This window comes from Echeneis naucrates, chromosome 16 (assembly GCF_900963305.1).
Source record: "Echeneis naucrates chromosome 16, fEcheNa1.1, whole genome shotgun sequence".
NCBI classification, from domain to species: domain Eukaryota; kingdom Metazoa; phylum Chordata; class Actinopteri; order Carangiformes; family Echeneidae; genus Echeneis; species Echeneis naucrates.
Genome location: NC_042526.1, coordinates 14,415,744 through 14,429,707, shown reverse-complemented (window position 1 = coordinate 14,429,707; position 13,964 = coordinate 14,415,744). Strand labels below are relative to the sequence as shown.

General features: G+C 40.5%; 3 protein-coding genes across 4 annotated transcripts; 2 read left to right on the top strand and 1 right to left on the bottom strand.

Annotated features, from left to right (window-relative positions):
* The first annotated feature begins 1,118 nt into the window (after nt 1-1,118).
* On the top strand, nt 1,119-2,805 carry tmem258 (transmembrane protein 258). The gene is made up of 4 exons (XM_029522746.1): nt 1,119-1,217; nt 1,672-1,781; nt 2,418-2,546; nt 2,646-2,805. The coding sequence occupies exons 1-3, from the start codon at nt 1,215-1,217 to the stop codon at nt 2,542-2,544; spliced, it is 240 nt and encodes a 79-aa protein (XP_029378606.1). The 5' UTR covers nt 1,119-1,214; the 3' UTR covers nt 2,545-2,546; nt 2,646-2,805.
* On the bottom strand, nt 1,952-5,542 carry tmem138 (transmembrane protein 138). The gene is made up of 4 exons (XM_029522745.1): nt 5,005-5,542; nt 4,180-4,351; nt 3,923-3,998; nt 1,952-3,836 (listed from the first exon to the last, which is right to left on the bottom strand). Exons 1-4 carry the CDS (start codon nt 5,130-5,132, stop codon nt 3,724-3,726), a joined length of 489 nt encoding a protein of 162 aa, XP_029378605.1. The 5' UTR covers nt 5,133-5,542; the 3' UTR covers nt 1,952-3,723.
* A 772-nt stretch (nt 5,543-6,314) lies between these two features.
* On the top strand, nt 6,315-13,815 carry cracr2b (calcium release activated channel regulator 2B). 2 transcript variants are annotated; one of them, XM_029523250.1, is made up of 18 exons: nt 6,315-6,452; nt 8,458-8,705; nt 8,782-8,893; nt 8,976-9,126; nt 9,412-9,558; nt 9,674-9,764; nt 9,856-9,951; nt 10,042-10,229; nt 10,690-10,761; nt 10,921-10,975; nt 11,819-11,898; nt 11,996-12,116; nt 12,303-12,432; nt 12,525-12,606; nt 12,750-12,864; nt 13,106-13,213; nt 13,358-13,431; nt 13,578-13,815. In XM_029523250.1, the coding sequence occupies exons 2-18, from the start codon at nt 8,460-8,462 to the stop codon at nt 13,660-13,662; spliced, it is 1,953 nt and encodes a 650-aa protein (XP_029379110.1). In that variant the 5' UTR covers nt 6,315-6,452; nt 8,458-8,459; the 3' UTR covers nt 13,663-13,815. The 2 variants fall into 2 exon arrangements, with proteins under 2 accessions (XP_029379110.1, XP_029379109.1); XM_029523249.1 differs by having other exon boundaries at nt 13,355-13,431.
* The last annotated feature ends 149 nt before the right edge of the window (nt 13,816-13,964 follow it).

The following is a 13,964-nucleotide window of genomic DNA, read 5'->3' as shown; positions in this document are numbered from 1 at the left end:
AACAGCCATCAGACAAAACTTTATGGAATTATTTGACAACACTGTATAATATTTTTAGTATAATTATTATTACTTAAGTGGGTATACTGTACTATTTTAGCTTATTTATAAGGCACCAGCTAGCATAATGAAACCACTGTAGCACTTTCTGCACTGTATATATGAACTGCTTTTGCTCTATCCGGTGCACCAGACTGGTTTCAAATACTCGGGTAGAACTGCGTTACATGTAACTGTATGGCTTCATTTTGTTATTGCCACTGCCCCTTTTTATCGGAGGTGTTTTATCAAATTGTTTTTACGGTGGATTCTTTTCTTTTTTCTTTTTTTTTGGTTGTTGTGTTGTCAATAATATATATTAACTTTTAGCTATTGGAGCTCAGACACGATTGATTAACATAAAAACACAAATTTAGGTCTGTTTGTTAAAACAAATTGTCATAACACCAGGACTTCTCACTTACTTCAGTATGTCTGCTTTTTGTTTTTATCTCATTTTATCATTACATTTGCTAAGCCTTTTGTCAAAATGATGCTGTAATACTCTGAGTGCATGCAGTAAATAAATTTGTGATTGAATTTTGTGTCCTGCTTGATTGTCCTGTTCTGGGCTGGAAATCAGTTAGTTGTTCAGTCTGTCCGTTAGATGGCAGTAGAAGATACAAGACTTGTAAAAGATGCATTTTACAATTATACCCTTAAAATTGCCTGTAAGGTTAAAAGAAAAAAAGTAAATAAATAAATAAATAAACCTATCGCCACCAAAAAAAAAAAAAAAAAACCAAAAACGACGATTCCTGTTTCTCTTGCCAGTGACGATTAGATTCCAACTTTCGGTGTGATTGCTCTTATATACAAAAAAAAATCGAAATAACTGAAGATGTTTTTACATTAAATAATCAAAATTAGCTCCACCTGAACCAGCTGCAACTTAAAAAAAACAGATTGCACATGCATCTGTTGGGCATTGAGTGCATACTCCAAGTAAAAATACACACAAAAATTATTACTACACTCCAACAATTTTACTGAAGAAAGATATTTTTTGTGCCCAGCCGGAGTGGAGGAGAAGCCTGACAGACTAAAGTCAGGGAATATCTTACGTCATGACGTTTATACGTAAGTCCCACGTCAGCACCGTGCCAGGAAGCGATAGTCAGTACGTGGCCCTATCATCTTGGACTGGAGAGGCAAGAGCCCCGCTTTACTACAAAATGGTAAAACTGAACAGCTTTATATCGTTTCTACAAATTCAGCTCCAATAAACATTCGCATGCGGGTTATGTGTGGATGTTATTCCCAGCTGAACGTTTTAAAAGCCGCGCTTTGTATGAAACAGCAGTTTGGTTAGCTCCAGACTAGCCGAGGATCGTTAGCGCCTCATAAATTAAAGTCACAATTCAACCAGTTTGTTAAAGAGGAAACTGACCGTAAACTGGAGCTGCAGACAGCACAGACGCTCTGCAGGGTCGATGTCGATGTCGTGCATTCATAAAAAAAAAATATAAGATTCCCATTAGCAGCATGTATCAGTATGTGAGGGTCTTCCTTGGCTCCTGTGCTGTCTTACCCTGCCGGCAAAACAGAAAGACGAACTGTCTGTATACACTAATCGCGCTACTGTCTAAACTGTGGAGGTCTGATCCACCTGCATCTGCTCTCTCTCTGCAGGAACTTGAGGCCATGACCAGATACACCAGCCCGGTGAACCCGGCTGTGTTCCCCCATCTGACTGTGGTCCTGCTGGCCATCGGCATGTTCTTCACCGCCTGGTTTTTTGTGTATCCTTTCACTGCTTGTTCCACATGAACGGTTGGCCGCAGACCATTAAATGCAGTTAACCTGCAGTAATGCCTTTCCTTAAGATGAAGTTACGGATCACAACAGTAATTCTGACCTGTATTTAGTTTTACCTCAGGAGAAGGAAATATCAGAAAACATCTGTCACACTTTCCCATGATTCTGTTTATTTTTGCCAAAAAGTCTCAAACATCAGGGACTTCAAAAATGACTGAGCTAAGTAGCTGCTGATTAGTTTTAAACAGTCAATTGATTGTGCCAGAGCTCAAAGCACTTAAGTAAAAAAAAAAAAAAAATAAATAATAAAAAGCACATACAAATAGAAATAACACAACGAAATATAACAAATCGTCTTCAATTTGACATTAAATGTGTACTCATCTACAGCTGGTGTTATTACTGATGTAATAAGGCCTGTTTTTGTCGATTAAGGAAATGCTAATTTTTCAATATTTTAATTGGGATACAGATACAGACACACAGTGTGGTATAACACGCCAACAATACATCCCATTACATAATAAGCAACAGAGGAAACGAGTGGAACACAGAAAGTTGTAGGTCTCGGGCATTGTCTTTTCTTTTTTTGGGGGGGGCTTGCCTTAACGTTTCATCAGCTATGAGGTGACTTCAACAAAATACACCAGGGATGTCTACAAAGAGCTGCTGATCTCCCTTGTGGCTTCACTTTTCATGGGCTTCGGTGTGCTATTCTTGCTACTCTGGGTTGGCATCTACGTATGAAGGTCAGTAGAAATAATTAAATCTTAAGGTTTAGATTTTAAATCAATGAAACAGCTTTGTATTTGCTAACAGTGCTTCCTCTCCCTCTTGTGTTCCTGCAGTTTGGGGTGACCAACTTGTAATGATATGATACATTCCAGTGGAATGAGGGACATCATAGCCAACACAAACTGGATTTTGGATTCAATTGGACTGCACTGATATTGTGGGATCTAATGGACTCTTGATTTTGTTTTCACAAGTAAAGGGGATTTGTACAACTTTTGGTGTCCCTTGATTTTCCAAATTCATTAATTCACAGTTCTCATAATCTCTTAAATTTAACTGTTATATAAATGTTGGTTAACTGATTTTATAAGACAGAGCCAAAGTGCGCTGGAATTTAACATGTTGAGTGATTAGAGTAGGTTTATTTTAACGCAGCGTGGACTATTTATGGTGCGTTTCACTAGTGGCGCCTAAAACCTCAATCCCTGATTAATCTTTGTGTTAAATATAGAGCATGTCTGTCTCACCTTGTCTCCAGGATAATACTGACTACTCCAGTGATGAAGGATTACACAGGGATTACAGAAGGATTATTTAATAAAAACAACAATAACAGGATTCAAAGATCCTTACTCAAAGACAGACGATTCAAATGAAAGTTGGCTTATTAAAACATTTGTCATCTGTTATAAGGCAAAATAAACCAGTGGGTTCCTTTTTTTGCATGGGAAACATTTTCCAACTAAAATATCTTACTACATGTAATTATATAAATTCAAGAGTAAACTACTGCCATAAGAGGCAAGACCTGAAATAACTTTCTCTAATGTTTGTGTTGTGTTCTGTTCACAACCCAAGATGATTTGCAAGGGCCACATAGATTAACAGACCCAATCCAGATTAAAACAATAACACACACGCCACAGTTGGTTTACCTGCCACTGTAAACCATTTAACTGGCTGCCCACTTGGCTATGGAGAACCAGCAAACGCAATATGTGCTTGAGACTTTGCTTCATCGCTGTGATAGTTCCTTTTGCACTCAACATCAGCCCATTATTTTGCTCTTTGTGCAGGCTTTCTGAAGAAACGTAAGAAAATAGTCCAGAGGGTCTGAAAAGCGAAATGTGATGATGTTTATATTGTTGTCAGGGAACTTGGAGAGTTTTCTTGTCAGATCCTGTTCTTTCTTCACTGACGAGCCCTGGCAAAGGCGTCACGCAGCCACAGGGAGTCCTCGTACAGCCTCGGGTCTCCCATATGCTCTGCTGTGCGCTTGTATAAGTAGTAATACAACACTGCCCCTGTTAACATAAAAAAGATCAGTTACTCAGTTACAAAGAGAAAATGGATTAGCTGTGATGTAAATGCACTGCTGAACAAATCTAACCTGTTCTCTGGAAAACAAAAAGAGCCTGAAGACCATTAGTCCAAACAAAGCGGTTTGATTCAAGCCACCTTAGGTTCTAAAAAATAAGAGAGAGATCAGGTAGAGGTTATATAAATGAACACTTTGCACTCAGATATATGGTACATGACATTCTATACATATATAGCATAATTTTCATCAATATTTCACTTGGAAACATGTCAAAGTTAATGTTAGTCCAGAGTTGACATGTAACTGGGAGGTGAGACGGAGCATACCAGCACCCAGCAGTGGAAGCAGATGCTTAGAGTCAGGTAAAGGGCAGAGAATATGAGCAGAGCCCTGAATCTCTCCAGCAGCAGGGAAACCAGGCCAACCTGGAACACGTAGGTGTTGAACATCATCAGCAGGATGATGATCACGTTGAATAGGATGGCAATGTCCTGGATTCTGTAGACACAGATTTTAATTGGTCACTTTTTTCAGTATTGGTTCCTAATGAGGTGAGCAGTGTGTGCCTTAAACAATTCTATCACACACAAAGATGATAAATTAATGTAGACCCTGTGTGAATACTGGCTACTTCTACAAGTCTTCATTCACTCACCAGGTCATTTGGTGATGGGTAAAGAGCCAGCGTTACTGAAGCCAAAACTCTTTGCTTAATATCAAGGCCAGGACTTGTTCTCAAAACTAAAGAAAAGGTTTGCCTGAGTCTTTTTAACTATTGCCAGCTATTAATTTCGTAAATCATAAAAAAAAATTCATAATCTGTGAATAAAGTTCTGCTGTAAAAAGGTGCTTCCTCAGTATTTTGCAAATAACACAAAGCAGCAAAGGAGTTGTTTTCACAGTTACCATTGACTTAGAAAGCAGCGGAAGAAACAGATTTCAGGGATATAAAATGTAAAAACAAAACACTGCTGTTCATCTAACGCTACAAAAACAAAGTGAAAGGGGTAAGAAAACTACATTTCTAGTAAGCATGTGAATAATGTAATCGGTTAAAAATATCTGATTCGTTCCATAACCACGAATTAAGACGTATTGCTAACATACTGATAACTCAGGTAATCTTTTCAGGATATAATTACGTGACTTACATGAAAAGCACGAGTTGGATGACAGGCGCTCCTCTGAGAAGTTCACTGAAGGAGTTGACGAAGAGGTCATAGGACAACAATGCCAGCTGGATCAGCAGCACCAGTGAGTAGTTTCCAGTCTGAAGCATTTTCAGGAGCTTCACACTCAGCCCCCTCCTGTTTTCTTATGGCGGCTATTCCTAACAAATGCCAAACACAGGTGCTTGATGGTGACAAGTTTATCTGGTCAGTTCACCTTTCATGCTAAAATATAGAAATCCACAAGGTCCACAAGCAAAGACAGGCGCCGCTGTATCAGATCGTTGAATCACATCATCAGAAAGATTTTTTTTTCCCATAAACGCTCCTTCGGTTTACGCATTATTTGCTCCTGGCGATTCCTCTGTGAAAAAAAAACATGCTTTTTGTTGTCCACGGAGAAGCTGCATTTCTGTGATGACTGCTGGCAGCTCACCACATCACATGAAACGTGGTGGAACTTTTCCAATACAGCGTGTTGGCGTCTTTGCCACGGAAAGTTTCCTTATACTCAGCATTATTCCCTGCGAGGAAGAACAGGAAGCCAGTTAAAAAACAAACAAACAAACAAAACAGAGATCTCGATCGTGCAGAAAATAGATTCATTCCAGGCAGCAGCCTATCTGGTTTAGCTCCGAGCTGGCTTTCTCCAGCACCGGCAGTCGGGTTTTCGTGCAGATAAATCAGCGGTGAACCTAACTGTGTAAGGTCAACATACCCGGGCTGTTACACAGCCAGGAAGGTCAAGGCTGGGATTACAGATTATTTTGACCTACGCAGACGCGACCAGCCCCTGTTTTGTTGTTGCTGTATTAGCGCTCCTTTTTCGTTTTACTCATCTAATCTTCCCATGAAGGCAGCCTGCGGTTTTGGAGCCCGTGGTTGCGGGTAATCTCGGAGATGATAAGACTTCCTACGGACTAATTTCCACAACACCGACCTCAGATGGGAGCTGCCCCAGCTCGGACTTTAACTCGGAGGAACTCCCTCCAGACACGTTTTCCACCTCATCTCAAGCGCAACATCGTTTTCCCGCTGTTACATAAGCAGGCTTCACAAACGCCAGCCAACCAATATTTACTTGCCTTCATAACGTGCGAAGGGGGAGAATCAGTCACTTTACAAAATGAGGAAAAAGTCGGTAATTTGCTACCATTCCTACTTCTGTTAGCAAACAGCGCTCGCCGCTTTTAGCATCCACCGCCGCCTGGAGGCGGTAACCGATGTATTTCCTTAAAATCCATGGTAACGCTCCCGCTCTACCGTAAATACCCCCTTAAAGGTTCTCGAGAGGGAAAACGGCGTCTCCAGGCCGCGGGCTACAGTGAGCATTACGGTAAGCGGCCTGCCTGCCACCCAGCGGCCGCAGTCAGTGTGAGAGAGGCTGAGGTGGTCAAAGGTGGCCCAGACCTGCGTCCGGCACCCGGTGGGTGAGTACACAGACTTTCTTCAGCTGTCTTTCTATGACTGTAAATAGAAGACAACGAGTCATTGATGACAGCCAACAAGTTAGTGTTACTGTTGTCTTGCTGTTGCTTCTGCTGTGGCTGTAGCTGTCTGCGCCTCTTTAATATTAAATGTTGCCGCACTGTGCTGGTTTCCTCAGTTTAGTCACTCGTCCAGGACCGAGTTGTGCTAATGCACCCTGTTATTTGGCGAACCGAGCCGGACTTCAGTGAAAGTTATAATCCAAAGGCCGAACAAGGTGTCACTTCCCACTCTGTTTAACGTGTTTATTATTATTATTATTATTATTATTATTATTATTATTATTATTATTATTGAAAGGTGACAGTTGTTATAAAGCAACATATTGTTGGGAGTGTTATAATGTTGCGATGAAACACGGGGAGTCTTACTGGCAGTTTTGCAGCCTACAACATGCTGTAAAATCTCTAAGAACTTGCAGACACTTTCCCTGATCCTGACACCGCTCCACCTCACCACACACACAGACCTTGCTAAGTTGTGACTGAGGTGTGTTAAAGTTTATTTGACCTTTGGCGTGGCTGCTGGTTTACTGGGACTCTGGTTCAACATTCTTAACATGTGATGTTTGCATGTGCGTCCTATCTGAAAAAGCCTGTATATCTTTATGTTGTAAGGAAATTCGAAGACTTTACAGACCATCTAGAAAAACTTAATTTTCCATTATCAGTATGTGCTTTTTAGGGTTTATGCTTTCATAGATAACAGAACTGGACAGATTATCTCATTTCAGATTGAGGCAGATTTCAGTTTGTACTTTAGGCTTGATTAGATCCAGAGATATCTGTCATCTGCCTTGACCCTGAAACATTTCTAGTTCTATATAAATTATGTCAATAAATACATTTATGATGTATGCTAATATGATCGTCCTCTGCGATAGAATTGCCATCCACCCTAAAGACTAGATTGTATATGATGAATCATGTCATAAATCACTGTTTTACAACTATCATGGAGCTACAAAGGCTTATTTCCTGAGAGCTCTTGAGAGTGAAGTTCGTCTGTAATTGTAGTAATTCTGAAAATGCAAATGTTTGATTTACATCCCCTCTCACTGAGCTATCCACCTTCCCCTTCACAGTACACAGTAACTCTTCTCACATGACACTGTCCTGTCCTTAACTCTCAACACATCCTGGTACACAGTCATGTACATGACTTGCACCATTTGAGTCTTCCCCCACTGAATAAACACAGAGGCCACCTGGCAGCACTGCCTTTTAGCAAACAGGGCTCCTGGGAATATTGACTTTTTGGATGAAAGTATGTCAAGTAATTTACATTATGTTGGATTTCTCAAACAAATAAAATGTCACTGAGTGTAGATATTTCCAGCAGCTGTGGATTATCAGCTTAGTGACTGTACACATACCTTTTTTTTTTTTTATTTATTTATTTACTTTTTTTTTTTCACCTCATGTTTGACTAGGGAGGACCTGTAATGGCACCTTGGAGCACTGAGACAGAAGACCCACAATATCATTAAATTCAGTCAAGTTTATCATGAAAACAAACATAAAACAAATATTTCCTTGTCATAGATCATTTTAATGCATTTTCTCACTGGGCTATTACTAAATGTTATTTTTCATTGCCAATCAGTCTGCTGGTTATTTTTTATGTTAATCAACGAATTGTTTAGTCAACGAAATGTAAAAAAAAAATTCACAGTCTTTGCTGATGTCTTTGATTAGCTTGTCTTCTTTGGCCCCCGGTGGAAAACCAAAGTTGAGCGACTAAAAAATATATGAAATTAATGACAAAAAAGCAGTAAAATTTCTCATTTGAAAATATAAGATATATAAATATAAGATTGCCATTTTTTTCCCACAGTTTTTTTTTTTTTTAAGGTTGAAGCGTTTGATTATCAGTATAATTGCTGATTATTTTGCTTCATGGAGACATATACCAACTGCCCACCCATACCTGTGTTCCTCTGTACAGTTATGGCTATGTGGCTGAATGATGGTGAGGTGCTTGTGGGTCAAGGCAGCGGTGAGGCCATGTCGGTGAGCCCCAGACTGCGAGAGCTTCCTGTGAGGAGCCCCAGGCCCGGCCGGGGCCGAAGCCCACTCTCTTCGCCGAGAGAAGTACCAGGAAGCCCGCAGGCAGAGACCATGGGCAAGGCCAAGGAGTTATTTGTGCTCTGTGACAAAGAGGGGAAAGGGTTCATTACAAAACGGGACATGCAGGTGAGCATCTAGGGTGGTAGATTAAAAAAGGTTTAGTCTGATTGCAGACTTGTACTTTCCATCTTCTCCTGGTCAGAGGCTACAAGGGGAGTTGCCGTTGTCCCCTGAACAGTTGGAGACCGTGTTTGAAAGTCTGGACCGAGAGAGCAATGGATTCCTTACTCCCATTGAGTTCAACACGGGACTGGGTGAGTGCCTATAGGTAAAGCTACTCTTCATGGAGAAAACATTCCTCATCCGGTTTGAACGAATTCCCGTGTCTTGGTGTAGGGGAGTTGATGGAACTGGACAACCCAACTGAGCTGAGTCAAGATGAAGCAGAGGAGGACCTGAACCAGTTGGACTGTTCGCAGGACGATTTCGCGTCAGTCAGATTCATAAACATACTGATGGAACTGGGAGCTGACAAAGTTTTTCAAGAGTAAGGTTTTTCAAGGTTTTTCATTAAAGTTACCAAGAGTTCAAAATCATGCATTGTTCCACTTAAGAAAATATAACAATTAATAAAAAACACATGATGTATCTCAGACACAACAATTAGTCAATTAATCTACCGCTTGATCAGGAAAAAAACAAAACAAAAAACCCGTTTGATAATGGATCATAAATCAATCATCTTTAATGACTGTAATTTTCTGGAGTGTAGAACAGAACAAGAAATGGTTACTCAATCAAAAAAGAAATCATCATAATTATGTCATGTTAGGCAGCATGAGCTCTGTGCTCTGTGGTGTGAACTCCAGAGGGACAGACCAGAGCTGCTGAGTGTCCTGGAGGGGGTCCTGATCCACGCTGTGTCCCAGTTACAGGACTCCATCAGAGAGAGAGACAACCTGGTAGAAGCGTTGCACAGGTCTCAACTACACAGTTGGCACAATATACTATATACAAGCTTTGCCAAATGTAACTGCGATTGTGAGTTCCTCATTAATTTGGATCTTTGTTGTTGATGGGTTTTTTTTTTTTAGACGTGAGAGTGAACACGATAAGGTGGTTCGGTCAATTTATGAGGACATGGAAAATCAACTCAGGGACGAGCGACAGAAACTCCAGGTTCAGGTACAGATGTGTGCTTTTTAGTTCAACATTTGCACAACTCAGCAAAAGTGATCGTCGTGCTAGCATTTAATGAATTTGTTGTGAAATCAAGGACAGTGTTAGACAGAGGCAAAGGGGGCAACAACTTGAGGAAGATCTGAAGATACGGGAGCAAGAGCTGGAGAATACAATGACAAAACAGAAGGAGGTAAGCATGTGGGTCAAATGGGATCAACGTTCGATCTGAAGTGTGCTGTAGTTTAATGAGGGAATCAACATGCGTCTCTTTGTTCCTGAGCTGGAGACCAGAATCCGGCAGCTGAGTTGTGAGCAGGCAAACATTAAGGAGCAGAACCGCCAGCTGCGGAGCCTCAACATCCAGTTACAGGAGCAGGTGGAGAGCAGCAGAGAGCAGCTGCAAGCGGCGCTGAGCCAGCTGAGCCTGCTGCAGCTCAACGCTGCCCAGGAGCAAATGGCCAAACAGAGGTGAGTAGACAACAGCACGGACCGCAGCCCGAATGGCCCAAGTTTAAGCTCCAAGTCAGTGGCAAAACACTGCCTCTTTGTAGCATGGCTGACATTATTTTAACTTCACTAACTTACTTATAATAGCTCAGTTTTTAGGAAATTCAGACATGGACGTGATATTAACACTCTTTCCTTTTCCATTTAGACTTTTCATAGGCAGTGAAAGGCCGGCCAGAAATCAATATTTATATAAATATTAATAAGTTGAAGGTAAAATGAGTCCCAGGTCCTTTGCACATGCCCTAATGTCAACATATAGTTTAATATCTTAAATACGGTTGTTAAGTAATAACCTTAAGCCATAGAGCTGGGTGGTGTAATTTTAAGGAAACAAATTTTCTGTCCTGGACAAGTAAAGGACCGTGTTTATGTATACACAACCAAAGAAAGTGCAAATCTCTTGTTGGCTTCTCTGTAGAAATGTGATGAAAGTGTCAAGGAACATGCAAAAAGAGAAGGATAGTCTCTTGAGACAGCTGGAGCTATTGAGGTAAGTGTGAACAGCTGATTTTTTTTTTTTTTCTGTTTGGGTCACCTTCTTTTGTAATGAAAATTTCATGTCACTTGGTGCCTTTGTTTTATTCAAACGTTCACGGCTCCAAACAGAGTGCGTGGATGGTCCTAAGTGACTTTTTTCTTCTTGCATCAGGGATATGAACAAAAGGCTGCGAGATGAGAAAGATGCCCAACAGTCTCAGAAGAGGGTTAGTCACAAAAGCTCTGTCCATCCTGCCCTGCCATTAAGTTGTTACCTCAGTGAAGACCTTTGTACCCCATGGACACATCCACCCTAAGCTAAGTCCATCCCTGGACAATGATTATATTTTCATTATATTATTATTATATGGGCATCTGTTATCTTTTTTTTTTTTTTTGGTTATTAGTTGCATTTCTGTTAATGTAAATGAATTTTGCACATCAGCAATGTTTTTGTGGGGAGGTGTTGAAAGGACATTTATTCTGTCCTGTGTCCAGGACATGTTATATTAATGTTTCTATAAAAGATTTTGTACATAGCATTATTTATCGAAGTGAACTAAAGTGAGTCAGTATTTACAAAAGCAATAAAGTCCTAATTTCAACAATTTCCCCGTTCGTTGCAGATATGCATTCATCCCATCCATTATAGCAGTTTTGCCAAAGCTGTTAGTTACACATTTTTTGGGATTTAGTTTTCACAAGTCTGTTTTAATTTAGTGTTGAAATTTCCGAACAAAGGAATCTGCCACAAAGCCTGTTTTAACCTGTTATAATGTCTATTGGACATTTCATATGTTTTTTCTTGTCATATCATTTATAGTCAAAGAAGTGTATTTCTGATAAATGATCATTATGTCAAAGTATTTTGTAGCAGAATAAATGTTATTACTGGACTGAATCCTTGCTTTTTGAAGAATTTGAGTAAAATAGTTGGTTCAAAGACTAAGTGGTAATGGGGCTTTGAATGGGAATTACCTCCCATTGCACACAGAAAAAATATCTGTTTAACACAAATCTTAATGCTGCTCATATCCTCTGCCTCACTTTCTACAAAAACATCTTTTTAGAAACCAAATGTCACAAAGACTTTGCAGAAGAGAGGGTCAGTCATAGGTAACTACTTACTGCAAGACAAGCCGCTGAAAAGGTTTGTATGAGTGCATTTGATGTGAGATTTACCATCTTTGCAATGAACAACGTTGCCCTAAAAAGTCACTAATTTTGTGTATTTATTGATTCTGAAGACGGCTGAGCTCATCTGGTGAGTTGGAGCAGGACAAAGGCAAAGCCATGACAAATACAACCAAGAGACACCAACCATCATGTAGACTCAGAGGTGAAAATGTTGAGCAGACTCAAACTCAGGTGGGGGAAATATTAAACCTAAAAATATATTGAATTTATTCAGAAAGCAAGAATATTAGATTTTTGTCAACGGCAGAGCATAAACTGTCACGTGTTCTTCTTTTCCATTCCTTAAGAGGGAACAAATGGTATAGAGAAAACATGCTAAATCAAATTGTAAAATTTGGCATTTTACCCACATTCTAGAGGAAAATTGTCGGTTCTCCTCAACGAGTGTTCAAGTTGGTATTCTTGGGGAACTCTGGTGTGGGTAAGAGCTCCTTCATCCAGCACTACGGCACAGGATGCTTCTCGAGTAGCATGAGTGCTACTGTCGGTAAGATCTTCAGTATTTGTCATACTTTCTTAGTTCCTAACTCGCTCCTCTGTGTCAAATCCGTTATTCAACCAGAGGCCTCTTGCTTTTAGGGGTAGATTTCCACATGAAGACTCTAGCTCTGGGCTCCATCAATGTCACATTGCAGCTTTGGGACACTGCAGGACAGGAGAGGTCAGAGGCATTCTCTTCTTTCATGGCCTTCGATATGCAATACAATAGCATCTGAGCTGTTTAAACAAATTCCCCACCACCTAACAACTCGTTCTTTTCCCGTGTTAATATTTCAAATTAATTTTTACTGTTTGCTCATCCAGGTTTCGCAGCATCACTGAGCAGTACTACCGAAAGGCTGATGGTGTCCTTGCCATGTATGACGTAACGCACTCCCCCTCCTTCACAGCGGTGAGAGGATGGATGGAGTCTGTGAAGGTGAGCAGGTGGAGATGTCACAGATGGTTGGAGACATGCAAAACAGTTTACCCCTATTTGAATATACATGCTGTTTATTTACAGTGCAGTACAAGATGAACCTCAGTCGGCACAAATAATATGCCATTTAAGCACTGCTTTTCTTCAGTGTCTGGGTTATTTTTGTCAGATGCTCATAAGGATGATGGAATACCACAGGCAGATTAATAATATGTGCATGATGACCTGCTCTGTGTCACAGAAAAAGATGTGCGATGGCACAGTGTTAATGCTGCTGGGCAACAAGCTGGACCTGACAGACGCACACGGCAGAAAGGTGACAGCAGAACAGGGGCAGAGGCTGGCAGAGGTGAGGTTCATTTGAATAATCAGTTATTTTTCTTATAATATTTCTGCTAAAGATCTAAACAGTTTTGGAGATAGATGAAATGGGAACTGACCTGAGTACAACTTTTGTTTCATGTACAAACATGCAAATGGCAACATACAGCAGCACCAAGCTTTGTTTTACGAGTGCAGCGCCAAGACTGGATATAACATGGAGGAGCTGATGACTGACCTAGCTCTGTATGACGTCATATTTCTTTATCCCACATTTTGTTGTTGTTTAAGAAAATGTTTGCTTGATGAACGAAAATGGTTCGTTTATTCATATTTCTGAACATTGCAGTTTTTTCTGCTGAATGGTCATTTTATACCTTTCTTCATTTTAGGATGTTGGTTGCCCAACATGATCGACAGCATGAAGACACACTCTCACTCACCAGAGATGCATCAAAAAGAGGCTGCTGTACATAAACAGCAGAGGAAAAGCTTCTCAAAAGGTTCTGCTGGGGTGTTGCATTTCCTTCCGCTGCTGTTTTTCTGTGAATAAGTTTGCTGAACCAGTTTGCGGTTGTGCATCTTTAAAATGTATTCAATAAAATATATATTTTTTTATGGCTCCCCCGATCTCTTTGGAAAGATTTCTAACTGTCAGTTATAAGCCAAGCTTTTGTTGTTGGTGCTTTAAAGGCTTATATGGGTGAGAAACCAGCGGGGGGCAGACATGTACTTTGTATGGCCCAGGAAGGGGTGAGCTGCCTGTCGTGCCAAAAGAG

What these genes read in the sequence shown, in the direction of transcription:
- tmem258 (XM_029522746.1), top strand. An exon ending in TTCACCGCCTGGTTTTTTGT is followed by an intron (nt 1,782 to 2,417) that starts GTATCCTTTCAC and finishes ACGTTTCATCAG; the next exon opens with CTATGAGGTGACTTCAACAA.
- tmem138 (XM_029522745.1), bottom strand. Translation starts at nt 5,132, where the DNA reads ATGCTTCAGACTGGAAACTACTCACTGGTGCTGCTGATCCAGCTGGCA. An exon ending in ATCCAACTCGTGCTTTTCAT is followed by an intron (nt 4,352 to 5,004) that starts GTAAGTCACGTA and finishes CTGTGTCTACAG; the next exon opens with AATCCAGGACATTGCCATCC. An exon ending in GCTTCCACTGCTGGGTGCTG is followed by an intron (nt 3,999 to 4,179) that starts GTATGCTCCGTC and finishes CTTATTTTTTAG; the next exon opens with AACCTAAGGTGGCTTGAATC.
- cracr2b (XM_029523249.1), top strand. Translation starts at nt 8,460, where the DNA reads ATGGCTATGTGGCTGAATGATGGTGAGGTGCTTGTGGGTCAAGGCAGC. An exon ending in GCTGACAAAGTTTTTCAAGA is followed by an intron (nt 9,127 to 9,411) that starts GTAAGGTTTTTC and finishes ATGTCATGTTAG; the next exon opens with GCAGCATGAGCTCTGTGCTC. An exon ending in GACAGAAACTCCAGGTTCAG is followed by an intron (nt 9,765 to 9,855) that starts GTACAGATGTGT and finishes TGTGAAATCAAG; the next exon opens with GACAGTGTTAGACAGAGGCA.